The sequence below is a fragment of the Myiozetetes cayanensis genome, unplaced genomic scaffold (genome assembly GCF_022539395.1).
Source record: "Myiozetetes cayanensis isolate MyiCay16 unplaced genomic scaffold, myiCay2020 scf7, whole genome shotgun sequence".
NCBI classification, from domain to species: Eukaryota; Metazoa; Chordata; class Aves; order Passeriformes; family Tyrannidae; genus Myiozetetes; species Myiozetetes cayanensis.
In genome coordinates this window covers 2,290,263-2,316,661 of record NW_026087964.1, presented here as the reverse complement: position 1 = coordinate 2,316,661, position 26,399 = coordinate 2,290,263, and the positions used below count along the sequence as shown (strand labels likewise).

Genomic DNA, 26,399 nt, shown 5'->3' with positions numbered 1-26,399 from the left:
GCCACACTCCAGATTATGTGGTTTTGGGGGAAAAAATCAGCATAATTTTGAGGTACTAAGCTACTTCTGGCAGTTTCTAAAAGATGTGTACAGCCAAGGGAATTACCCGTGAGACCAGAGCATCCTGACTTCACCTATCACACATGTAGAGCATTGCAGTTAAAATTGTAATTGCTTGTAAGGGTTAATTGCCTGTAGTGACTCTTCTGCACTGCACAGTGTTTCTACAACAGCTTGTGCTGATGGCTCTGGGACGCGTCTCGCCCTCCTCAGGAGGAGTGGAGGTGTCTGATTGTTTGGGGAAGATACTGCTCATAATCACATGAGCAGCCGGATCACCCTGGATTTATGGAGCTGTGGATTGATATTGTTTGTGCTTGGCACACGCAGGCAGACTATAACACGAGGTGTTTGTGCTGAGGTATGATACCAGGCTTCATTCACAGGCAGGAAACGTTGCCAGAATCTTTTAACAGAAGATGCTGAGCAGTTTGTGTCTTGAAGAGCCCAGTGATAATTCCCACTGCCTTGGGAATGTAAAGTGTTTCTTTTACCGCCATGGAATGCACAGGAATCACCCTCTTTATTTCTCTGCATCTCACTGTCCCTGTTAATCAGACAGATTTTTCTGGGCAGCACAGAGATGTGGGAAGAGGTTTGCAATCATTGTTATCTGCACAGTGCTTAGAGAGCAAACAGAATCAGGTTTCCTTGGGGTGGGAGAGTGAGATTAGCAGGACCTAGCCCTGTGAAGTGCTATTAAATGATAAAAGAATGTTGAACAGCAATCTGGGCTGGGTTCAATTCCACAGAGGTTCACTCTTATACGTGGAGGCCTTTCCTCTTTTTCCCCTCAACGTGCACTGGGGCAGAGAGTAAAGCCAGGGCCTGGCTGCTCACGAGTTTGATTTCTCTTGTGGGCTCTCCTTTTCCACTCAGGTGGCTCAGATTCTCATCCACAGCCAAGCACTGGAGGTGGGGAGGGCTCTCAGGTACAACACTGTCTTAGTGCATCCAAAATTGTGTGGGTATCTGAGATGTCCTGCTTGTTCCCTCAGCCCATGCTGAACTACTGCCCTTCCAGCTCCTTCCTCACTGCTCTGTACACACTGGCATTTGGGAAATGAATCGTCTCTTCCAAGCCCTGGTGGTGACAGGATGCCGAGAATTTCCAGGCACGTGTTTCAGTGTTCTCCCTGCCTCTAAAAAATTCTGTCCATCTCCTTGAGGGTAAAAATAAAGCAGCTTTGTTTGATTTCTAGAAAAAGCCAGACGACAGTGCAGGGGTCAGAAATAGGCATCGCAGCCCTCCCCATCCCACTGTCTCAGCTGTTGCTTCCTGAGAGACAGAAGCATGTGGTTGCTAAAAATACCCTGCACAGAGAATACATTCCCCCTCCAACGGGAGAGTATAAATTAAGCTGAGTTGTGATATATACAACTGCTTGCGGGTGGGAGAAACAATTCCGGACGTCATTTTCGCGGAGGGTTTTCCTAATGAAGCAGAAATCCCGGCCCTGTCCCTTCCCTGCGTAGGTCGGGGATATTGTGCAGAGACGACCTCCGGCTCCTGCCTCTCCTGCTCCCACCTCCTTCCCCTCCTATGGGAAGCGCTGTGGCCAGGGGTGGGGGGAGCCCGGCCCTTTTATAAGCGTGGCCTTGCAGCAAGTCCAGGTTGATAGGAGTGACAGGAGACTTGGCTTGCTGCGAGATACCCACCTCCCAAGCCTCGGGGTCCCTGGGATGACCAAAGGAGGAATGGAGTCAGTTGAAGTGTTCACAGCTGAAGGCAAAGGCAGGGGCTTGAAAGCCCAGAAGGAATTCTTGCCTGGGGATGTCATCTTTGCGGAGCCAGCCTATGCAGCCGTGGTTTTTGACAGGTAAGAGGAAGGCACTTGTAACACACAGACCGAAAGTAATCTTGATGCAGAATTTCATCTGCCAGGTTGCACAGAAGTTTGAAAGTGGACCATCAGAGAACGGAGCAAAGGGAAGTCAGAAGCACTTCTGTAGATGCATTTCACAGCTTACAGTGAATGTGCTTCCCAGGGCTCAGATCATCTTTTTTTTACTTTTAATATGGTGCAATGTATTTCCAGGATGTGCGACCTTGCACGGTGCTTGGTGTCATCATCTTTTACAAATGCAGTGAAAGTTGCATGTATTCCGTGCCTCACAAAACCAGCCCCGTGTTATTCCCCAGTGAACTCCCAGGAGTTAGTGTGGTTCAGGTGCAGCAATCCTGGACTGACTTTGCTGAACCCTCTGGTGTGTAATGCACGATAAAAGTGAGTTCCTTTGTGCTCTGCTCACATGTACCACCTCCAGCTGTACTCGCAGCTTCATCGCCTGCTGCCCTCGCACCAGGAGCTGGTGGGGATCAGCGACTGACATTGTTTGTGTTAAAGTGATTTTGTATTTACACATAGCTGAGTCAACTGGAGACAGGTGTCTGCTTTTGCTCTTGCACGAGACTGGATTTAAGTTTATGTCCCCACTGATGCAGCCAGAAGCTAAGTTCTGGTGCAAGGACATTTTTTTCTTTTCTGCTGCTTATTTTAAGCATAAACAACATTCGCTTAACTTGCACTGCCAGTGTGGCTGGTAGGTCCCCACTTCTGCCCTTTGAATCAGAGGAAGATTCACTTAAATAACCTGGAAGCTAAAAGAGGCAAAGAACCAATTTCTGTGTTAATCTCCATGGGGCTAAATCTAGAACAAAGCCTCAGACATGAATGGAATTTGTTCAGGCTTATAATAAAGACAATAACTGAGAACAGAATGTGGCCCTAATTTTTAAACTGAGGAGTTAGATGTCAGCTGAAGGTTTCATTCTGGGCTTAGGAAAGTTGTGAGTGTTCTTCAAGGGTGTCATGGTGAGTCCCAAGACTGATTTTTTTGCCTCAAACCAATGACTTTAGTAAATAAAATACTCTGCACATTAAACAGGGCTGTGAGCAATTCTGCCTAGCTGAGCTTTCCCTGATTGAACAGGCTCTGCTAATGAAGTCTGGGGCACAAGCAGAGGTCGTGCTGCTGTTTTAATCCCAGTCATTTTGTATCTGAAGCTGATCAGTGCTACTGTGTGGTCTTGGAGTAGCAGAGAATTGGGAGTTAAAAGGACAGAGCAAGAAATAAGTTTTTTTTGGTGTGTCTTTCATTGACTGTTTCCTTGTCCTTTAACTGTCAGTGGGTGAACATGATTATGAATCTTTGCAATAGCAGCAATGACACCTCTAGCTTTTATTTTAATCTGTCATTGCAAGAGGTCACATTAAAAATGCCATTTTTCATTTTAAAATGCTGAGTTCTTGAAGTCTTAGCCCTGAGCTCAATTACAGTAGTTGGGGACAAAATCATCTCTCCTTGATGTGTCCTTTTAGCTCTTGTACTTCAGTTTTACTTGTGTCACCAGCTGAAATATTCTGGTGATATTATGTTTGCTTCAGAAGTGCCTATGGGCAATTATTTCTCTCATATGCCTTATTAACAATACTTTCCTTTAAAAAAAGAAAAAAAACCATTGAAAACATTTTGGCTTCTGACGGCTGGTTGAGAATTTGTTTTCTTATATGTGAAATGTTGCAAGCATCATGCATAGAGCAGAGCTGCCCATGTTGAAGAGCTACAGCTTTGCTGCATTTTCAAATGTCACTTGTGTAATGTGAGATAAGGGGAGAAACTATCACTACATCAGCTCTTAGACTGCAGACTGTGTCTCAGGCTTAGGTTTCCAACAGAAAACCTCAGATGGGGAGAGATGTGCTTCAGTCCCTCCCCACGCTGGGTTCCAAAGGGCAGGTCCAGAAGTTGAGCAGCAAGGAGGCAAGATAAACACATCCCTTCTCTGTGAGGGGAGAGGATGGAGATGGCTTCAAGGCATTCTGATCTTCCTTCTTCCTGTTGTGAAATAATAATGGACTCTTACCCTCCTGTGGCAGATTTCATCCCAAAACACTTCATACGGGTCAGTGGGGAAATGCAGTCCCCAAATCTGAAACAGGCAGTGCCAACTAAATGCTTGTTGGTTAGTGCTTGACAGGGGATAAGCTGGGCCTGAGATATAATGGGAAAACACATTTTTGTTGTGGAAATTACCCTGGTGCTTTTCTTACACGCCCCAAACTTTGATTTTCAAGACATCTTCTACTGCTATCCCAGAGTATTCAGTTACATCAAAACCCCATTGAATTGATTGCTGTTAAAGAAGGGCAGGATGGATCCTTTTAGGACCTGCAAGAGTAAATCCACACTGGGCCATGGTGGCTGTTTTTGCCCTGAAAAAACTGCTGTTGCCTCTGCATGGATGATGAGTCCAGTGAACAGGCATGTGGTTTTCCTTGCCCACAAACACACCTGCATAGGTCCTAAGATTGGTGTAGAGTCTATACTATTAAAAAGGGACTTAGCCTGCACAGGGAAACCCAGAGTTCACAGTCTCTCATCCTAATTCAACTCAGCATCTTAATCTCTAGCTAAAAGCACTCTGTATGTGTTCTATGGAAAGGAGACTCAAATGCGAGTGATTGGTGGGTTTAATTTTTGGCTCAGATCTTACCAAATATGTGACCAGATTTTCTGCAGATCTCAGGTTTCTTTGGGCATAAAGACAACCACAGAAGCACTAGAGAGCAGAGCTGGTCTCTACTTTGCTTGTCCAGCAATATGCTTTGGGACTCAGCTTGCAAATGGAGACACCCAAACCCAAGATCTTTTTAAAGATTTTGAGATGCCCAGGGTGTCAGAGACATTCTCTTAGGGGTGACAGGTAAAAAACAGGATTTATGAGAATCAGGCCTCTTCTCAGGCTGGCTGGGTGTCCTGCAGAGCCTAAAATATCACTGGACTCCTGTGTCCAGACAACTGAATCCAGTGCTGAGTGCCCATGTAATCAATGGAACACCAGAATGGGGACTGAAAACAGACACCCTTGAGCTGAATGACTTTCCAGACCCCAGTGAGTGTTGTGATGGAATGTCTCCTTAGACACAGGAGGTAGAGATGAAAACATCTAGATGCCTAAATCTCCAGCCTGTATCCCACCCTGGAAGCCCCTGCAGTCCCCTAAAGTCATTAAGGCTGGTGAGGGCTAGCACTCTTCAGCCCAGTGATGGTCATCTGAGCAGCAGTTTCTTACACAGTGCCAGAGACTTTTAGTCCAGAAGTACATAAAACTCAAAGCTAAAGAAGGTTCCTATAAACATTTCCAGCTCATAGTTTCATAGATTTCAAGGCCAGGGTATGACTCACCAGATAAACCCTGTTTATGGCAGGGGGGTTGGACCAGATGACCTTTAAAGGTCCCTTCCAACCCGAGCCATTCTGATTCTATGATTCTATAACCTTTTTGCTTAACACAGTGTTTACCTGGTGTTGACTCTTGTTTCAAGCCTGTTACTTCTACCTGAATGAGAACAGGCTGCCTAGAGAGATGGTGAATATGGATTGAAAGGGGTGGAGAACTCAGTGTGATCTTCAGTATTTTGCCCTTTGGATAAAGTGTAGACACATTCTGATCTGTGTTTGATTCAGCCCTGCTGTTACCAGCTGAAATACCTCTCAGAAAATACCAGTGTCAGGCCTACTTTGCCCTAAAGTAGATGCAGAAGGCTGGAAATGTATCTTCTCAAGGGATTAATTGCTTCTGTTGGGGTAATTTTTCAATTTGCAAAGCCTCTGTGCATTTCCCATTCTCACCGAAGCTTTTCTCTAGTGCTCTGCTTACGTGCTAGGGTTTAATCCTTCCTCCCTCTTGGCTTTCTTGTTGAAGATCTCAGGCTCTCCTTCCCTCACTGCCACCTTCAGGATGATGGCATTCCCAGGGCCTGGGCTCAATGTACTGTATGTGACCTTCTCCTCTGGCACATCAGTTGGCTCTCAAGCCTGTAAGAGTTTACATTTCCTAGGAGCACGGGGATCCCTCGTATGTCTCTGTCAGCCTTCAACAAGAGAAGGTTTGCTCTTTGACCAGTGGGGTTTGAGAGACAGGAGTCAAGGGAAACAGCGTCGTGTGGTAGAAAGCCAAGATCACCTGAGGATCTGCTTGATGAGTGATCTACAGATTGCTAAAAAAATGAGATCATGTGATTTTTACACTTATTTTTGATGTATGAAACAGGCCTGAAACGTTTTCCAAGGAAATTTGGGGAGCTCTGTTATTGTAGCTAAGGGATATAAGAAATTCAAAATTTTCCATAACAGCATGATTCTGAAAAGATTATGGAAAAGAATTCCTTGAGTTGATGCCAATAAAAACTGTGCACTAATGTGATCATATTCACACTGTTTAAAATGTTCTGGGGTTTGATTTTTTATTATTGTCTCATCTGTTGAAAATCTTAGAAAAAACCTGGAAAAAACCTATCCTTTTAAAAGAAAACTACACCCACACCTCTAAAAAGAGGCTGGGAAATTTTGTAAAGAAAGACTAAAAATAAAATAGTCAAAAATTAGTTTAAAATAAATCCTCCACTCAAATAAGACGAACTGGGATATGTCATCTCTGACATTTTAAAGATGAAACTACTAAGCTGCTTTTTAAAAGAGCAAACCCATTCTTGTGCTAATAGTTAATCATTAGGTAGTCTCAGTGTAAACCAGCTTTTGAGCACCACCCTTGTCCTTTCATTGCTGAAATAGAAGGTGCATTTCCTTAGGCTGTTGTCTTTATTGAAGTGTTATAGCCTCTGCTTTGAAAGCCAAGGAGACTTTGCCTACATCTTAAGCTGTTCTTCTGCTGCCCTCTGTAGCATGGATTTGGGTGTAAGTTAGTTCCTCCACGTGTCTCACCTGTGATGTACAGAGTAGAACGAACCTGAATTAAACAGTTTGGGAGCTCCTCACTGTGCCCATCAGCTACTCAATGAAATCCTCCTCTGTTCTTTGCACTAAAGCCATCTCACCTTGCTTTTCCAGGCCAGTGAATGAGATGCTGTGTGTGCTGGATGGCAGATGTTTGGGTTGTGAATGTCTCAGAGATGAAGTTAATACCTTTTGCATGACAGTGCTCAGCCTGCTGTCCTGGCAGGTCCAACAGTTCTTAATCCATCTGAATCCAATCCAAGCAGTCACAAGAGTTATTTGTTTTCTTCTGCTTTCACTGAGAGCCGTGCTTGCAGGAGCCATGGTTTAGTTGTCAGTGCTCTGTCACCTCTGGCTGTCACATTGAATCATCACTTTTGTCACTGTAGCTACATCCAGGATTAGTAGTTAGTAGTTGTGCGCCTCATCTACGTAACACCAGAGCACATGAGTTCCTCAGAGTTCAGCTTGGTTGACTCTTGGATGAGAGGCCGAGGAAACCTGAGAAAGTCATTTAGTGAGTCAGTCAGTGGCATCTGCCCTCTAAGTCAGCCCTAAATCACTGACATGGCAAGGTTTGACAGGCTGGAGATATCACTGTACTAATGAAGGTCCTGCTTTTGGGCAGGGTGAGGAAAAGACTCACAGTGTGGAAGATGGCAGTGAATGAGTGGCCAGAGATCACCTCAGAGGCCATGGCGTACGTAGACACAGCAGAAAGCACGTATTGTCCCTGTGTTAAAGCAAGGGAAGCTGAGCACCAAGACTCTGAGGGTTGAAACCTGCAGGGCTCCTGGGCAGGTACCACACTAGAAGTCACCTACCCAGGGTTCTCTCCAGAAACTTGTGGTGCTGCCTGGCCATGCAGCATCCTGACCACATAGGATTGGGCTGCTCTGTACCGAGAGGGGAGGTCTGGGCTAGCACACATTATCAATAAACCAGTCTTCTTTTAAAACATTTCTGGGCACGGAGAATCCTGCAAGGGTTCTGTGAGAGATGCAGTATTTCTTAAGCCTGCCAGTCAGATTACCTGTGAGTAATTTTGGCTGGACTGTTCCTTTGCTTTCTCAGAAAGTCTTGCATAACTTTTTTTGTGTGTTGCTGCATCTCCCCAGAAATGGGAAATTTCTAGAGCTGGTGGTAAGCTCTGCCAGCTGGATTTGCTTTGGAAGCTCTGGACACTCTATGTGATAAACAGTAAAATGCAAAGCCAGCGTTTCAGTATTTTTCTGTTCTGAGGGAACAAGCTGCGGGGAGAGAAGCACCTGTTTGAGAACTTGGGGTTCGCTGCACTGTGTTCCCTTCCAACCTGTCATTCCTCTCTACAAAGAAACTTCTTTTTTATGCTTTCTGACTGCCCTCAGAACACCCAGGCAGCAGGAGGGAGCCCCATTCCCCGAGGTGCTTCCCAGCACAATATAACCACGCAGGTTTTATCAGCTCTCTGGCTCTCCTTTGCCTTACAAGGAGTGTAATCTCTCTTGCACCTCTCTGCCCCACTGACTTGACAGCTGACAGAGCACAGCCTCACATTTCTCATCAGCTCCCAGCTCTTCCATTTGACACAGTGGGGCTGGCTCTATCCCAGTTCCCAAACACATGCTTCCCCCTGCCCCATTCCAGGTGCTTACCTTGCACTGGGCTCCCTCTGGCACTGCTCATTTTTATAAGCTTCATTTTCCAAACCTCATTTTTGCACGTGGTTTTGTCTGCTGTGGGTCATCGTGCTTTTAAATCAATGGCCCTCTTCATCCTTCAAAAGCCAAGGCACTGAGCTGATTTTGTCAACCCTTCACAGATTACTGCCAGAGGAAAGAAGAAACATTTTAAAATGTAATGTGATGGATATAAATATGCATATATATGTGTATATATATATTTATGTATAATGGAGAAGCAGGACAGTCTTTGGGCTGAACTCTCTGGAGCTGTGGGTCTGATTCCTGCCTATGCCACGTCCTCCTCATGGGATCATCGAGAATTTTTTTTAAATTTCCTTGTCCCTCAGTTTCCCCACTCTGGGCTGTGGACAATGATAACCTCCCCTTGATCATGAAACCTCTGTGGTCTGTGAGCTTTCTGCAATGAGGAAAACCTCCCTTCTGGCACCAACAGTGTCTGAGTGATGGGAATTTAAACTCTCTTGTACTGTGGAGCCTGGCTGGAGGCCCAGATAAAGTGGGTGGTTGCCTGGAGAAGCAGACAGCTGGAGACACCAAATCAGGCAGTGCAAAGCCTTCTCCAGCAGCAAGGGGAAAGTCCCAAAGTTATTTGGGCAGGAGAGCAAAGTGTCTCCCACTCCTTCTCAGAGAATTAAGTCCTAGGAGCAAGCAGCTGGACACTTGGAAGGGGCACATGGTGGAGGTTTCTGCTTGGTCTGGGACCCTGGGCACTCTCTGAGGGAGGATGGGAGATTAGACTTCATCAGTATCCTCTGATGTGTTCCTTCTGCAGACTTGGTTTTAGGTATGTGCCTACAACTGTAGGATGCCTCTTGGAAATCCAGTTTTGAACCCCCCAAAGAAGAAATTTGCCCCTTTGGGAAGGTATTTTCCAATTATCTCATCACCATCTGACTCACAGTAACCTCTCAGCAGTTAAACCGCAGAGCCAGGGGCAGGAATAGCTGGTGAGCAGCACTTACCACTGCTGGTATGAGAAAGACATGTCAGGTTCTTTGGATTTGCAGGAGAAATATGCATCACTAGCCCCTCTGTGGGAAGGCTTTAAGTGGTCTGAAGAGCCCAGTGCTAAAGCTGATGCCAGACTAAACAGGGAGAACTTCACACCCTGAGAGGATGTGGAAGCACATCCTGATATGGGGCACTGTGCTCAGTATATTTAATGTTTAACACCACTCCCATCAGTGGCATATTTTGTGCCACTGACCAGCACTCAATCATTGATATATAATGATCTCAGCTCAGCAACATACCAGCCTCATGAGGATGAAAACGCCCTAGATTTATTAATAAAATCTCACAGTGATCATAAATGCAACTGGCCATATTGGTCCCTAAATGTGGCATTACAGCCAACCATGGTCCCTAAACTTGGCATGACAGCCAACCAGCCCTATGTCCTACTCCACCCAGTGCTCCTGAGAACTCACCTTTCCTCTGTCTTCAGCTGCTTGGTGTTTTTTGTCCATCCCTGAGCAGCTGGAAATCCTCTTGTGCTTCATCAGTCATGCCTGAGGATCTGCTGGAAGCCTGTGCTAGTCCCTCAGAGCTTCCCTAATCCATGCTGACTCTCTCTGAAGTCACTGGGACCATGAGAGCCCCAAACTCACCCAGCCTGGGGCTTTGATAGTGGACAGCCAGAACATACATGACACAATGAAAGGAAGGAGGAGAAGACATGAAACACTCTGGTGAGAAGATCTACCTTGAAGGGGGCTGTTTTGTTTCCTCTCTCGTGTAATTTCCAGCACAAGGCCACAGTTGCCAAGTGCGGTGCCTCCAGCACAGCTACACCTGTGGCCTGGTGGCAAAAAGAAGTGACAAATAAAGCTGTCTTTTAATCCATGGAAACATATCTTGGTTTCAAGCAGCAGAAAACTAGGGTTTCCCTGTGTAATCACTTTGCTCTATCAGCCTTCTTCATTGTGGTGCTCCTCTGGTCTGCTCACTAGCAGAGCATTGCTGATGTATGTTTTTGTCCTTACAGTGTGTGTGCGCCTAACAGTAATTAGGACAGCTCAGAGCCATGCTCCTGCTTGGTTCCTCTCACCCAATGTTTTCCTAAATCTCTTGAGCACAGTGGTGGCCACTGCACCATTTTGTGTCCTGGTCCATGTGGGGCCCAGGAAAACCTTAGTGTTTGGAGGAGTGCTCACTGCAGCCAAATTCAGGGGCTTTGCAGGCAGGTGAAGCTCTTGGGCTTGTTCTTTGCCTTTACATTCTTCTTTGTGCTCACCTGAGCCACAGACACATCAGACATCTGCTTTCTGCTCAGCAGTGGGTGACTAGTCCTTCAGCACAGGCCAGACAGAAAATGAAACCAGGTTGAAAATCCTCTTGATGGCAGCAGGGCTGAGGAGGAGCAGATGAGCTTCAGGCAAGAGGGCTGAGAGCTGGGGAATGCTTTATTGCTGTTCTCCTTTAAACAAACTATTTGTCTCTTTGAAGTAGCCAAACCGAAAAGGAACAGCACTGGGCAAGCACACAAGGATTAAGCTGGGTGGGATGTTTCTTCATCTTCCAAAAAAATCTCGAGGGGTCCATCCTCAGTGGTTGTGGGGAGCCCAGGGATGCAAAGCTGGCAGAGCTGGGCTGAGCTGGCCCTCACTGAGGTACAAGCCAACGTGTCCTTCTGTCCTTCCAGCCTGACACATGTCATCTGTCACACCTGCTTCAAGCGGCAGGAGAGGCTGCACCGCTGTGGCCAGTGCAAGTTTGCCTATTACTGTGACCGGACCTGCCAGAGGGCGGCTTGGCTCAACCACAAAAACGAGTGCTCTGCCATCAAGAGGCACGGCAAGGCACCCTCTGAGAACATCAGGTGAGAGCTGACCCCGGGGGCTCAGCTGCCAGCCTGGGAGAGGACAGGGCATCCCATGGCAAGGAAGAACTGGGTGACTTGATTTGGACAGGGTGGAGGTGGGAGAAGGTTTAGGAAGTGCCAAGTGTATCCTTGGACTGAAGGGATGGAGACTTGGAACAGCATCTGGGGTGCAAGGGATGTGGTCCTGCTTTTATTTTTTTGATGTTGGGCTCCAGAAGTTCTACTGGGGCTGAGTGTGGTGAGGAAAACCCACCCCGGATGGTTTAGGAGGTGTGGGAAAGTGGGGAGTAGGTGGAAAAGTGGAATGGGAGATGGGCTCTTCCCAAATCTGTCTATAGGATACATTAATTTGGCTTCACATCCCGGCTCTATCATAAGAAAATGAGAGGAGTCCCCAGGAAATGGGAGCACTTGTGGAGGGCTGGGGACCTGGGCATCTGCACAAAAGCCCACAGATGGTGACCAGCCATCAACCATCTGAAACTGAGCCAGTCTCATCTGCCTGTCTGCACACAATTTCTCACCCATGAAATGATTTTTGACGGACCTTCCTTCCCTCTCCCTGTGGTGGGTGGTGGGTGGTGGTGGTGCTGACGCCTCTGGCTGTCTCCCGGCCAGGCTGGCTGCCCGGATCCTGTGGAAGATCGAGAGGGAAGGCAGCGGGCTGTCCGAGGGCTGCCTGGTCTCCATCGACGAGCTGCAGAACCACGTGGACAGCTTTGGGGAGGAGGAGAAGAAGGATCTCCGCACGGACGTGGAGAGCTTCCTCGAGTTCTGGCCGCCCCACTGCCAGCAGTTCGGCATGCAGTTCATCTCCCACATATTTGGAGTGGTATGTTGGAGGGGTTGGGAGAGCAAATGGGGCAGAGTCTTTAATGCCAGCTTTCCAGAGAAAGGCTCCAGCTGGCCTAAGTTGAGGATGGCTGACTTCATCCCTCTGTGGACTGCCTGTTCTCCACCCCCATCTCTTCTGCGCTGACACTGGGAAACTGAGGCATGGCAAAGGCAAGGTCTGAAGCATTTTGTCTGTCTAAACACGCAGAGAAGGGGTTTGCTCAGTGGTAGGTGCTGCGTTGTCATCGCAAGTCCCACTGGGCGTCTCTCTGCACCCAGGAGAGCTGAGAAAATCTAAACATATTTTTAGTTAATATACCTAGAATATATTTGAATATAGCAGATCTGTTTTGTAGACACATTACTTTCTACTGATATTGCATGCATTAGATTATTTATTTATAATATCTAATAAATATTTATATAAAATATTATTTATAAGATAAATATTATATATATATAAGAAAAAGGGTAAAATATACTAACTATATTTGATAATATCCATTACTACCTTGTTGACTACAAATTTTTGTTCTCAGTGTAGCAGAGAGAGAAATTCCTGTAAGCCAGTTCAGGCTGAGCTGCTCTGCCCCCAGCCCTGGTACAAGTTGGTTAGTGATACACTAATCCCTCAGCTCCCAACAGGGACAAAGGGGCCAGGGTGATCTGGGAGGAGACTCGCTCTGCTTGCACCTCTGCCAGTGACTGTTGTGGCAGAGAAGTTGTTTTTGCCAGCCCTATCACAGGGAGATGACACAGCATCCTTTGGTAGCACCCCACAAACAAAATCCAGTCCACTGGACACAGGGAGACATATGTGCTAATGACTGGCATAGCTTGTCCTTGGACAAGTAAAGAAGTACTGAAAATGTACAGAATCAATGCAGAGAGGAAATAAAACTATTAACAAGGTAAAATAATTAGCAACTGAATTCCTTTGGTCTATCTATTTTCTCTTTGCATATATTTTCTTTTTTCATGCTTGTGACTAGAAACTATCCCATTCATATGTGATGATAGTGTATCATATAGGCAAATGAAATAATTCATTCTTGGTAGAAATGTCCTGGAAAAGCCGTTCTGAAAATTCTTAACAAACAGTAGTAATTAACTTTGTTTTATAAGCTTTGAGGGCAACCCAGCAAACATGACCTGGTTGAATGCAGCTCTCAAGGTTAATTTCTAACTGGTACCTGTTTTAATAAGTGTGAACTTTGCTTTCTGCTTGAATTGCTTCAAATTCATTTTCCTGTGACCTTTTTCTGAATTATTTCTAGGAAGCAAATATATAAGGAAACCAGTACATGGTCAAACCAAGTTTTTCTCAGGCCTCCCAACCAAATATTAACAGCAAATATTCTGCAACATTTGCTCAGCTCTGCTCTGGGTTGGTCCCTGTGCATGAGTTCTGCACTGCTGCTCTTGATGTTTTATCCCAGCTTGAGGGTTTTCAACTTTTTCTTCTTTAACGCTTTTACCTGCCTGTGTTTCGGGACTAGATCAACTGCAACGGCTTCACCCTCAGTGACCAAAGAGGACTGCAGGCTGTTGGTGTGGGAATCTTCCCCAACCTCTGCCAGGCCAACCATGACTGCTGGCCCAACTGTACTGTCGTCTTCAACAATGGCAAGTGAGTGGATTTCTTCCCTTGGGCGCAACAGGGAGGCATCCTAAGGGGCAACACAGCAGACTCTGCCAGCCCTGGTGTCAGATCCCTGTCTCAGAAAATCTGTTCATTCTTATTTCCTTCTCTAGCTCAGAAAAAAAAACAAAACAGTAATTTTTTTTCTAGAGAGAAACTGTTTTCTCTCTCATTGTTATTTTAAAACTTGTCATCTGATGCACTAATACACAACATTTAACCCTAAATCTAGCAACCAGAAAAAAAATTTTTTTTTTTTTTTTTTTTTTTTTAGTTTTGTAACAACTCAAAATAGGTAGATAAAGTAGTAAGTGGCTGTTTAGCTCCCCCTTATATTGAGGCTTCAATAGTTATGGAGTAATTCCAGCAGGTAATTTATTAAGGATTATACTGAGTCCACAGTCCAAGTTTCTCATAACTAAACTTGCAATCAGCTGAGGTGTTTATAACCATTCCTAACACAACCCTCATCTGGTGAGAATGTTCCATCTCCATTAATCACTGATTAACACTTCAGCAATGGGACCTTAATTGCAATTGCGACTCTCATCTGCAAGCAGTGTCATGTCCGAGTGCAGGATGCTTCTAAAGCCGCTGAGCGTTGCCCATTTCCACCCAAGTCCTGTAAGAAAGCTTTTGAGAGAAAAGTGAAGCGGGAAGAGATTCAGTGGGAAATGCAGGGACGTTTCATCAGAGCTGGGAGAGGAGGCTGCTGCTCTCAGGGCTTGGGGCAGCCCACAGGAAGGGTGCTCTGCCCTTCCCAGCCTCCGAGCCCTGACAGGTATAAACTGCTGCTGATCCAGCGAGTTGCAGCGTGTTCAAGACATTAACTGTGGGAAATTGCTTCTCAAAAACTGCACAGCCACAGTATTTCCTCCAAACTCTTCCACTAGGATTTTACAGCTTCCTGTCTTCACCAAACGTTAGTGCTGTAAGTTAACCCCCTCCCCAGCCTCCCCTTCTTTAACTAACACGTTGCTTCTGCACTCCAGTTTTCACTGCTGGTTTTCCCTGATAAAACTACACCAGCATTTATCAAGCAGCTGGTAAACAAGCAAAGGGAAAACAAAACTGCATTAGGATGATTACCTTGGTGGGAAATAGGGTCTGATCCAAAGTCAGGTTGGAGTCTGTGCTGTGATATCCAGTTGTCCTGGATTAGATCCATACTGGGGTGATGGAGAGCCTCTCCAACCAGCTTCCAGCAGTGGAGGAGGTAACCAGCAGTGACAGCAGCCCTGAAGTCTGACTTCCTGGGCAGTAAGTAGAAGACTGGCCTTTTATTTGCCTGGCAGCTTGTCAAAGCTCTCACATCTGTGTTTTTACTGACTTTAATCTTGACCACCTGGTTATTTCCCAGGTAAATTATGAAGGTTTCCCATCTTTCTGTGGAAATCTGATGATAAGTCCCTGTTATGAGAACTGAGCTCTCTATCAGCACTCAAGACACAATACTAGACTTGAGGACCCACGAACTCATCATACAGAGCACAGTCCTTGTGGCTGATATCTCAGCCTGATTTCCATTTCAAACTGTGTTTTAGGGACCACAACTGCTTATGTCAGTGGAGACATTTGTGCCCAGGAGAACTAACCCCTTGTGCCTGCCAAATGTCAGAAGCAGGTTTTGCACGTCCCCTGACTGGGACCACTCCTAAAATCAAAGTGCCAGGGCAGTTCTCCACAAAATCCTCCCTGACCCAGTGATGGGCACTTCAGTTCTGGCAACTGCATAGCAAAAGGGAAGCTCTCATGAGCTCTCATCATGAGCCAGGCACAGGGAATCCCCTTGTCTCCTGTCAGTACAATGTCCCAATGCGCTATGCCGTGCACCCATTTTTTTCTGTTGTACTTTTATGTGTGTAAACTGCAGATGTTTGTTTTGTCTTTCAGTCATGAGGCTGTAAGATCAATGTTCCACACACAGATGAGGTGGGTCAGTCTTGAAAGCATCATTCCCGTCTGTTCCTCTGTACCCCTCATGCCCCATGTTTAATGGAAAAGATGCAAACACCCCAAGGGGCTTCCTCTGTTTGCAGCAAATTTCACTTTCCCTGTTCTCTAAACTTCTCCTCCTTCCCGGTGTAAAGCCCCACTAAACCCAAACCTCACTTAACTCTGCATTTTGTAGTAAATTAAAATGATAGTGGTAATACTGTGACTGTCTCCCCCAGGGTGAATTCCCTCTCTGCCTTCCCACCCTCTCCTTTGGCTTCCTTCCTGTCAGTATTTCCCCTCTGCACTTCTCATTTCTCCTCCCCTGACCATGGCAAGAGCGTGAAAGTCAGAACAAGGTCTCGCTAATCTTGTGCAGCCCAAAATAAAGCCTTGCATATTAGGAGATGAGAAATGATTGTGTTACTGACATACTAAATGATCCACGTTTCTTCTGCAACAAACAGTGCCCGATGAATGCTCTGCCTACAATAGCAGTTCCGTGAGATGCAGGTTTCAATCCTTTTTTATCGTAATACTTGATTAATGTTTCACCTTTTAATGATGCCACTGTTACCTGATCTCAACTAAATAAAGCACAAAAACCTGTGCAAAAAAAAAAGTCTCTGCTTAGCTCATGGCACTTGGTATATTATATTCAGTCCTATTAAGTCCCTACTGTTGTCTTTAAACTTTAATTTCAATCAGACATGCAATTTCCTCAAACAACTTGTGAAATAGGCTGGAAGTGCTCTTCTTCACCATTGATACTTACTCAGTGGATTATAGATAGGGCCATAAAAAGGGACACGTGTTTCACTTCTGATTAGAGTTGCTATTTTGGGGCAGTTTGAGTTTTGAGCTGTCAGGCGCTCGCCGTGCCTGTGCATGCAGCTATCAAGGTCCTTGCTGCTTGTGGCAGACACTGGGGAAAAGAACACTGGGCAAGCTCAGTGGTTGACATTGTCTCTTTAACTATAGCATTTGAAATATGCCATGTGTTTCCTGGCTTATCCCAAAGGCTATCAATCCCCTCCACACAAGGGATGGCTGCTTAAAATATACCTATAGTGCTTGAGCTATCAGGGGCATCGTGGAAGTCAGAGGCTTGATTTTGCTTCTCTGGTTGCATGACTCACTGTAACGAGAATCCTGTTAGGTGTGAGCAGGAATGTTTATATGTGTAAACCTCTCCGATGGGAATTGCTCCTTTTCATGCACTTTCTCCTGGAGTAGCAGGTTGCACTTTTCTCTGGCTGGCCTTTTCCTGTGGTTGCGGCATAACTAATTCCTGCCCTTTGTGACAATGGCATGTTTAGTGACAAATTTTATATGAAATATGCTGTTGGTATGATTGAACAGCCAGAGAAGGTCAAGGCCAGCCTCGGAGAGTAATTTTTACAGCAGCTTTAGCACAGCTGAAAGGCTCAGAGCTATGCCCTTGGTGCCGAGAGCTTGTAACGGGAACTGCAAGTGAATTAAAAAGGAACTGCGGGAGATTTACAGTCATTTGCAAAAATATGATCACACAGAATAAGTCATGTCTTCCCCAAAGGACTCACTTTTAATGCACCTGGTAAGACTTGTGAGTCCTCTGCCACCTATGCTTTGGTGAGGCCCTTGTTGGGTTCCACCTAAAGCACCTCATGTTCAGGTGGGGGCAGCATGTCCCCCCCAGGGTCCATCTCATAACAGGTGTGTACATCAAACAGGTTGCTGAGCTCACTAGTAGTTGGGGGAAGAGATAGATACAGAAGCACCACCTCACAGTTGATATTTCATAGAGGTTTTTTCCCCATTCTGGCCAAATTCTTCAGCCACTTGTGCCTGTCCAGCCCCTGTGACTGAGAGATGGCCCAGAGTAACTGGGAGATTCACTGTGTGGGGTGAAACAGCAAGGGAGTAGTTTTGGATGTCCATCTTATTTAAGAGGTTTTGCAGGGAATGACATGAGAGAAAGGGCTTTCCTTGGATTTTTTTAACAGAGACAGGCAGTTGAATTGTGGTTGTAATAGCAATAGGCATCAGGTCAAAATAACTATTAAAAGATAGATTCTTTCCAGATAGCCATTTCTAAGCCTTTATGTAAAGATGCATGAACAGGGTGAGGGCATCCCTGACCCAGCACTCAGAGGAAATTTGTCTTATCTTTTCAAAGTGAAAAGGGTACCGAAGGCAGCACAGCTCGGGATCTGGGAGTCTAGCCAGGGATGTGTAGGTAGCATGCAAAGCAGTATTTAAAAAAAAGACTCTAAGTCCAAAGTCAGCATTTTGTTAGGTATTTCTGATCTAGGGGTGGGGGTTTCCTGGTGAGATCTGCAACGTAATAGAATTTGATGTCTAGGTTCAACTCCCATCTGGATAAAGTAATTGAGTCATAATCTGTTTGCAGCCCAGAACTTCACATATCTGTGCCAGGGACTTGCAGAGGGGCAGGAAAAACTGGTGTGACTGTATTCTTGCTCTGTACTCAGTTAACCAGACTGCTGTTCATCTCTGCATTGCTCCCTGAAGACCTAAAGCAGGGCCTTAGGGCAAGGGCTCAGCTCTGCAAGGCAGGGGCAGGTGGCAGGATTTGTCCCTGACGGCTCTGTGGCCCCACCTTCGCTTCTGCTGCTCCTCCAAGCGCACACCTCATCTCCTTTGCACTCAGGATCGAGCTGCGGGCTCTGAGCAAGATTTCTCCGGGGGATGAGCTGACTGTTTCCTACGTGGATTTCCTCAACCTGAGCGAGGAGCGGCGGAAGCAGCTGAAGAAGCAGTACTACTTCGACTGCAACTGCGAGCACTGCAAGAAACAGATCAAGGATGACCTGATGCTGGCGGTGAAGGCGGGGGAAAGCAAGGTATGGTTGGTCCTGCTGTGTCCAAACCCAGTGGTGGCTGTGTCTCCTCCACCAAGGCATCTGTGTGTGTCTAGGACTGTGGTTTCTCAGCACAGGGACACTCTTAATAAGAACAGAGTCAGATTTTGGCAAAAACATGACTAGTGCCAGTGCAAAAAATGAGAACAGAATTGAACCTTGACTGGGCACAACACCAATTCAAGCCCACCATGCAAGACCAGTTTAATCCTTACTATGCAGTATAAGTGCAGTTTTTAATTTAAAAAAAGTCTGTAAAATTTTCCTTTAACCTAAAAGTCTATCAACAAACAGAAAGTAAAAATACTGGAAAATGAGGTCTAGAGCTGAGAAAAATGCTGGCATCCAGACTGGGGCTTTTTCTTGACAAACTGAAAGAGAATCATCATTTTGAGGAGCAGACAGGGAAATGTGATGCAGGTGATTCGTGATGACAGAACCAACCAGTGCTGCTGAAGCTGTATGGTTTGTACCATCACCCTGGCTCCAGGAATGTGGGAAGCCTGAACTTCCAGTCCCTCTTTGCAAAGCCCTGTCACATGGAGTTTGCACCATCACTTGACATTTGTGCGTGGTTGCTGTGGGCAGACTGGCTGTGAAGAACTAACATGTTTGACTGCTCATTTTTAAGTAATCTGTGTTTTCCTTGGGGGTCTCACAAGTCGTCGAGTGGGAGAGTGTAAGGCTGTGTCTTGTTGTCGGCAGTGGCATGTGTTGTTTGGCCAGCAGCTCCAGTTTGTGAATGTGCTGGCAGTTCTCAGGGTTTCTTTTTAGTTCCTCTGCCCAAGGATGTAATTGCTCATAGATTTTGTCCTCCGTGGCGGTGTTAGCTTAGGGGGGTTCTACTCCTACAAGCTCTATAAAGTATATAAGGAAGGGAAAGCAAAGCAGGCCAATTTAATGTATCATCAAGTCATTGATCTGCACTGTTGAGCAGTCATATAATGAATCAGACAGTACAGGTTAGGGGCTCATGTAAGGCAGGACCAAAAAGCAGAGGTGGGATGAGGAGCTGTGACTTCAGACCAACAGTGCCACCAGGAGAGATCTCAGCGAGATGCACTTTCCTGGGAAGGAGGACAGAACCCTCAGGCTCCAGCTCAGAAGTTACCAGGAAACCAAGCTCAGCCCTGTAACTCTTCTTTCATGTAGGTGGCAGTCAGGAAAGGCTGGATATTGCAGAGTATAAATCTCTCCTTGAGAAAGGTTTAGAAAAATGGGAAACTGATAGGAGGGAGTTTCCATGGGAAATAGAACATGGGACTAGAGGAGACCTGTTGCTTGCTGGGTCAAGTTCTCTAGGGCAAAAAACCCTACTCCATAATCCCATTCTAAATTACTGAGCTTCATCTTAAAGCTAATCCTGACTACTGTACTTTCCTACTTATAAAATAAAGCTGTCCCAGAGCTCAGTTCTCTGATGCAGAAGGATTTTTATCTGGCTTTCTGTAGAAATATTTTTAACACCTTCTCCAGCAGACAGCATAAAAAAAACCCTCAACTGTCATTCAACACCTGCTATCACACCTTGAGTGAGCACTCAGTCACAGAATGGTTTGAGATGGCATCTCATTCCAACCCCCCAGCCATGGGAAGGGACACCTCCCACCAGAGATGCACCATCCCCTTTTTTTGTGACATTAGAGGTGCTGTGCAGCACAGAACAGGAAAACATCCACTTTTGGGTGAATGCTCTCCACAATCTGAAGTGCCTGTGTAGAAAAATGGCTGCAAGTATGCAAAGTGCATGATTTCAGCTGCTAAAAATACACTCCATCCACAGACAATAGGTATCCAGGCTGAGCTCACCCGCAGAGCTTGGCTGCTCGCCGACGGCTGTATCACATTTTCTGAATTCAGACACACTTGCCTGAGAGCAGCAGCACTCACAGCTGCCTGGAAAAAGTGCTAGGGATATGTGCAAGACTGACAGCTTACATCCCCAGCAGCTGCTCTGACCTCCAGTCCTTCAGCCCTTCCAAAGAGCAGCAAAGTTCCCACTGTTTATAATGGCAACAGACTTAGAAGTCTAGTAAAGGCAAGGGAGGATTTTTATTAGACAAAGCCACTGTGGAAATGCTGTTTAAAGTAACTATTCTGGGAATCTTTCCTCAGGCAGCAAGTCTATGTGGTTTGCACTGATGTTAACATTGCTTTTGAATGTGCTCTGTGCCCCAGGACACCCTGTGTTCTGCTCAGACACCTGCCCAAATCTGATGAGCTATGATAGCTTCAGTCTAATAATATAGGATAATAAATCATAACACACACATATGTATCCATAAATAGATGGGGGGGTGGGGGGTGGTATATGGCTCTGAAAACTACTATTTTTCCTTCCATTCTAAACTTTTAAGAGCTTCTCCCAGCTGGCTGAATTTCAGATTCCTCAAAAATCTGATTGGACAGGTGTGGGAAAAAGACAACAGGAGAGTCGTATGGTCCTGACTCCCAGCCTTTGCATCTTTCTTTGCAATGTTGTTTCTCTGCTTTTTGATCCACACCCCAAGGTCCTTCCAGCTGCTGGCTCTGTTCTGTGTCTCCAGACCAGGCTCTGCCCACAAACTCCTGGAGTCATGTGATTGTGGGCTGATTTCAGCTTTCCCATTTATGAAAAGAAAGGTCATGATAGCTAGAACAGTTGAAAAATGCAAATCTTCAAGGCCCAGAAAGGCAGAAGATGAATGGTGGTGCTGGATAACACGATGTTGTATTTCAGCACTAAACAAAGAAAGAGAAGACAGCTAATTATGAGCTCGTTAGTGTTCTTCCAGCTGTGCCTGGATGTGCACCAGGTCTCCAAATGCACAGTGAAATGCAAACTTCTTTGAGGTTTGTGGAAAACCACATTTTCCTCTCTGGGTGCAGCTGAAATCTGAGCTCAACCATTTTAGGGTGTTAGGATGTAATGACAGCATTTCTCGGGGTGGGTAAAATTCAGTGATCTTTCCTATTCCGCCCATCTCTCATTCAAGAGCCTTGTTTATCTGAAGCATCTGCACTAGGAACACCTGATACACACCAGCTGGTGGCTTTCACAGCCTCCTTGGCATCTTGTGAGACCTCTCAGTTCTGTCCCTTTTCCAGAGGGGAGAAGTGGTGGGGAGGGTTGAGGAACCCAGTTGTGCTGGCTGTGTGTACCTCAGACCTGCCCAAGCAGGACCTTCACCTCTTAACTTGGTAGTGGGTCCGTTTCAGCTCATTTCAGCCTTGGGCAGGTCTGAGGGGCACACAGCCAGCAGTAGGAAGGTAAGGGGTGATGTGGGAAGCACCCCAATGAGCTGATTTGGGTTCCCAAACTGTGGACCAAGCATCCTTTCAAACCAAGGTACTTTGGCACGTGTCAGGCAGTGCACTTTCCTCACTGTTTTTTCCTGACATTGTTCCCAGCCCTCTGCAGACACGGTGAAGGAGGTCATCCAGTTCTCCAAGGACACGCTGGAGAAGATCAACAAGGCCCGCATGGAGGGACTTTACCACGAAGTGAGTCCTGCTACTTTTGCTCTCTTGCTCTGTACACACTGCCCAGGAAAACAGGCCATGTCCCTCTGTACATCCATGATTTAAGGATGAAACAATCTCCCCATTGCAGTAACCTGAATATCCTCTTGTGCTTCTTGCCCTCTTGGCAGCTCAATTTGCAAAAGCTGACCCTGGTTTCTGCCATCTTTACCACACAACTGTGTCTCACACAACATGCCAGACTAGTTTCTTTTGTAAAGATGATACAAGGAGATTCAGGTGACTTTCAGCACCTCTGGCTGACACAGGTGTTGAACCAAGGGCCTCCTGGGTGAAAAACATGAGTTACAGGGCACGTGTAACAAGTCAGCTCTGCCAGGTAGCCTCATAAAAAGGAGAACAGGAGATCTGGGAGAGGAACAGGACTGTCAGAAGACTTGGTACATCAAGCTGTGGGCAGTCTTTGCTTGTGTTGTTCTTCTCCTGGCTCTTCATGTTGCTCATTTGTCAGGTGCTGAGGATGGGTGTGTGGTGTGGGACACCCATATCCCACCTGGAATACAGGCTACAAGGGCAAAGGGTGAGAGAGCACAAGTCACTTCTTTCTCCTTCTTCTGCTCACCCAGGAAATATTTATCTGCTCTCTTCAGAGAGCACTCCAGGTTGAGTAGCAACCTCTGTGTTTTAACTTGCTTTGGGAAAAGGGTGAGGCCCTCCCAGAGCAGAAATCTGGACAGCTGGATCAGAGCTGGGTGCAGTTCAGCTCCATGTCTCCAGCCCTGTGGGGTCATTAAGACTGTTCCTTGCATCAAGTGCCTGCAGGAGGTTGGGTGGATGGCACTGGGGTACAAGAGTCCAGCAGATACACTTGGTATCTTGCAAAACCCAACCTCCTGGAGTCTACACAGCTTCAGGACCAAAAGTGCTTGGACTTAACCCTTCTTCCCCCTGCTTCCCCCACGTGCAGGTTGTGAAGCTGTGCCGTGACTGCCTGAAGAAACAGGAGCCTGTGCTGGGGGACACGAACATCTACCTCCTGAGGATCCTCAGCATTGCCTCCGAGGTGCTCTCCTACCTCCAGATGTTTGAGGAAGCAGCTGACTATGCCAAGAGGATGGTGGATGGCTACCTGTATGTCTGTGCCCCGGTTTTGGCAGCTCTTTGTGCTTATGTAATGTTAAGCAGTGTTACAGCAATAATTTTCTGACTCTGCTCCCATCAGGGCAGTGGTGCTGAAGTTCAGATGGGAACCTGTAAATATATCACGAGATAGAGAGGGACCCCTTCTTAAATGCACAAGAGCTCCCAAACACCTTAATTTACTAAACTGGACCTGGCAATTGGTTTGGGTACATCTTTCACTGGCCTTTTTGTTTTGTCTCAGAAGCATCTCAGGGCTGCCCTGGCAGCAAGACACAGAGCCTGAGTGCAGGACAGAGAGGCTGTCACTGCAGGTGATGGTCTGTTCCCCTGCACCCTGCAGGAAGGAGAACCTGCAGAGAAAAGAGAAACCGTGTCAAATGGCTGTCACTCAAGATACCCCTTCACTCTTGAATAGTTCGTGGATTTTATCTTGGCTAATTAGTTTAGTCCTGGGGTGAATGCTAAGTGAGAATAAAGAAATTCAGGCTTAGTTCACATAGATCCAGGGTAAATCTCAGAGTAAAAATTATGTCCTTTATTATTACTGAGGTTTTGTGGCAGGACTGACGATTAGTTAGTAGAAAAAATAAAAACCAGAGAGAAAAATAAAAAAAAAAGAGAGAAAAGAAAAAGGAAGTAATGGAAACCATAGAGAAGAGAGAAAAGCCCAGTTCATCAGCTCATTCACCGTCCTGCTAAGAGCATCTCATACTCATTACTTGTCTTCTTGTCAGTTCTAGCCCAAAAGGCTTGTGGTATTTTGTTCTTTTGCAGTTGGGTGACAGAATCACCTGCCTGGCTTGAAGGCCTGACAAGCAACTTTAATTGTCCCAGCCTTGGCACTGAGCTATTTGAATCACACAGAGGAAATTCCTTTCCCTCTGTGTTTCCTCAGTTTTTCAGACCACAGTGAGGACTATGGTAGTTTCCTTCCTTGATTTAAGATCTGACAACTCAATATGTCAAATAAGCCCTTGAAGGCAGGTTTTCAGGTAGGTCCAAGTAGCTTCTAACTCTGCTTCACCTTCTAAAGTTGGATGCAGGGGAGAGGTTTAATTTTTCCCACCTCAGGTACTGACAGTCCCCAGAGGCAGGAGTGCATCTGCACAGGGTGACATGAATATTTCTGAAGTTTCTGGAACCACCTGTTTCTCTTCCCACTTTTATTGAGAATCTGGTAGTTGTTGCATTCTGATTTCACTAAGCACCGAGTTGGTGCCAGCTGAGTAGTAGGGTCAGATCTGGGGTTTGTTTGTGCCAAAACAAAGTGGAATGAACCCTGTTGACAGGTGGTTCACCTTTCACAACTCATGTCCCTGTATAGCTCTGTCCTTGTGTAATGTGTTTGCCTGCTCTTTTTAAGCAGGGCTGCACATTTTGGTGGCACTGGGTGCAGTAGGCTCTTCACCTGAGTAAACAACCTGCTCTTTGGCAAACATACCACATCGCTGACAAGCTTCTGTGAAACCTGATTTTTCCTGACCCAGTTACTCAATGTGTTTCCAGGAAAATATATCATCCCAACAACGCGCAGCTGGGGATGGCCGTGATGCGGGCAGGAGTCACTCACTGGCACGCTGGTCTCATTGAAGCTGGGCATGGCTTGATCTGTAAAGCCTATGCCATTCTCCTGATAACCCACGGACCTTCCCACCCAATTACCAAAGATCTGGAGGTAGGTGCCATCTCCTGTGTCATCTTTGCTCTCTGTCTGGGCAAAGTTACATTTCAAGCTGTAGAAACAACCCGTCCGTAAGAGCTGAGAGATGTATCAAGTACTGACTGCTTCTTAATAATGCTGTGCTTTCATGGAGAATGCTACAGTCTGCTGGGATATGCATCTCCCTTCCTACTGGAAATTTTCATCCTGAAAAATAGCTTTTATCCTGCACCAGAATATAGATTTAAAATGGTAGCAGAGCCCCTGAATCTTCTTTGAAACTGCTGTGCCCAAGGAAAGAGCCTCCCATTCTACCAACAGTCTGATTTTGCTGCTCTCAGAGGCTTGGCACTGTAATTTAACTATATCAAATTATCTATGGTGGATGTTCCTGGTTTACCAACTGATTTTCTTTATTGGTGTTCATTCTTCTTTATTTACCACTCTCCATTCCTTCTAAGCAGCAGTGCATTTTTTCCTCAGATGACTGATAGGTATTTTCTATCTTAGAGTCAAAGAGCTGCAGATCCCAGGGAGTTACATCTGCTCAGCTATGAGGAACTATTTACAATTGCAGCTGGGCAATCTGTCATTTATTTAGCCTTTAGCTCACTTAATGTGACCTGTTGGCTTTACAACATTCTCTCTTATTACCCTCAAAAAATTACAGGATACCAAATGAAATCCTTTATTGATGTCTCAGTCCCCAATATGGTAGAGCTGTAATCTTTATTAATGCAATTGTGTATCCTCAGGAAAATTAATATCTTCTACTTAAAGCCAACCTGACTGTTGAGAGTTTCCCCTGTATGTAGCAAAGGGCGAGATCCCAGCACTTCCATTTCTGTGTTTCCCTTCACACGTAGTTTAGGAGGAAAATAGTGGATATGCAGCTCGTGCTTATCTCTGTGCTGCTAAGCCAAGGGTTGAATAAACTCACAGGCAGGTGTAAAAATATATCCTAGGTCATTATATGGCCCAGGATATCCCTGGAGGACAGTGCCTGTTTTTTGGCAGTGTTTTATCCGCTTGCTTCGAGATTCCCTGCGTGACGGGTTCTGTAACCTGCTGTGTCCCTCAGGCCATGCGTGTCCAGACGGAGATGGAGCTGCGCCTGTTCCAGCAGAACGAGTTCATGTATTACAAGATGAGGGAAGCTGCCCTCAAGAACCAGAAGATCCAAGTCATGCCTGAACCCAGCAATGAGAACGCACCAGGCCTCTTCCACAAAAAGGAATAATGACACGAATCCACGCCTGTAGGATGACATCACCTGTGGCGCTTCCAACCACTGGGAATGTGTTATAGGAATGTACTATATCCATAAGGCTTGTTTCCAGTGGCACCAGTCTGACAGCATGGACCTGCTGGGGGGAAATCCTGAAAAATCTTCTGAGGGCTGAAACCAGAAGAGGTCTTGGCAGAAACAACATCCTTTTTCTACCACTAGCATTAAAAATCAAAGCAGAACAACATGTTATAAAATTATTTACATTTTTATGTTTCTCTCTACACGAGTCCTGATTATGAAGTCCTTTGTTAAATTTTA

At 45.9% G+C, this 26,399-nt stretch overlaps 1 protein-coding gene across 2 annotated transcripts; it reads left to right on the top strand.

The window, feature by feature from the left end:
• Positions 1-1,743: 1,743 nt before the first annotated feature.
• SMYD1 (SET and MYND domain containing 1) lies at positions 1,744-26,362 on the top strand. 2 transcript variants are annotated; one of them, XM_050338734.1, is made up of 10 exons: positions 1,744-1,880; positions 11,131-11,307; positions 11,929-12,142; positions 13,644-13,774; positions 15,680-15,718; positions 18,375-18,567; positions 21,976-22,068; positions 23,015-23,178; positions 24,697-24,865; positions 25,932-26,362. In XM_050338734.1, the coding sequence occupies exons 1-10, from the start codon at positions 1,744-1,746 to the stop codon at positions 26,088-26,090; spliced, it is 1,476 nt and encodes a 491-aa protein (XP_050194691.1). In that variant the 3' UTR covers positions 26,091-26,362. The 2 variants fall into 2 exon arrangements, with proteins under 2 accessions (XP_050194691.1, XP_050194692.1); XM_050338735.1 differs by lacking the exon at positions 15,680-15,718.
• Positions 26,363-26,399: the final 37 nt, after the last annotated feature.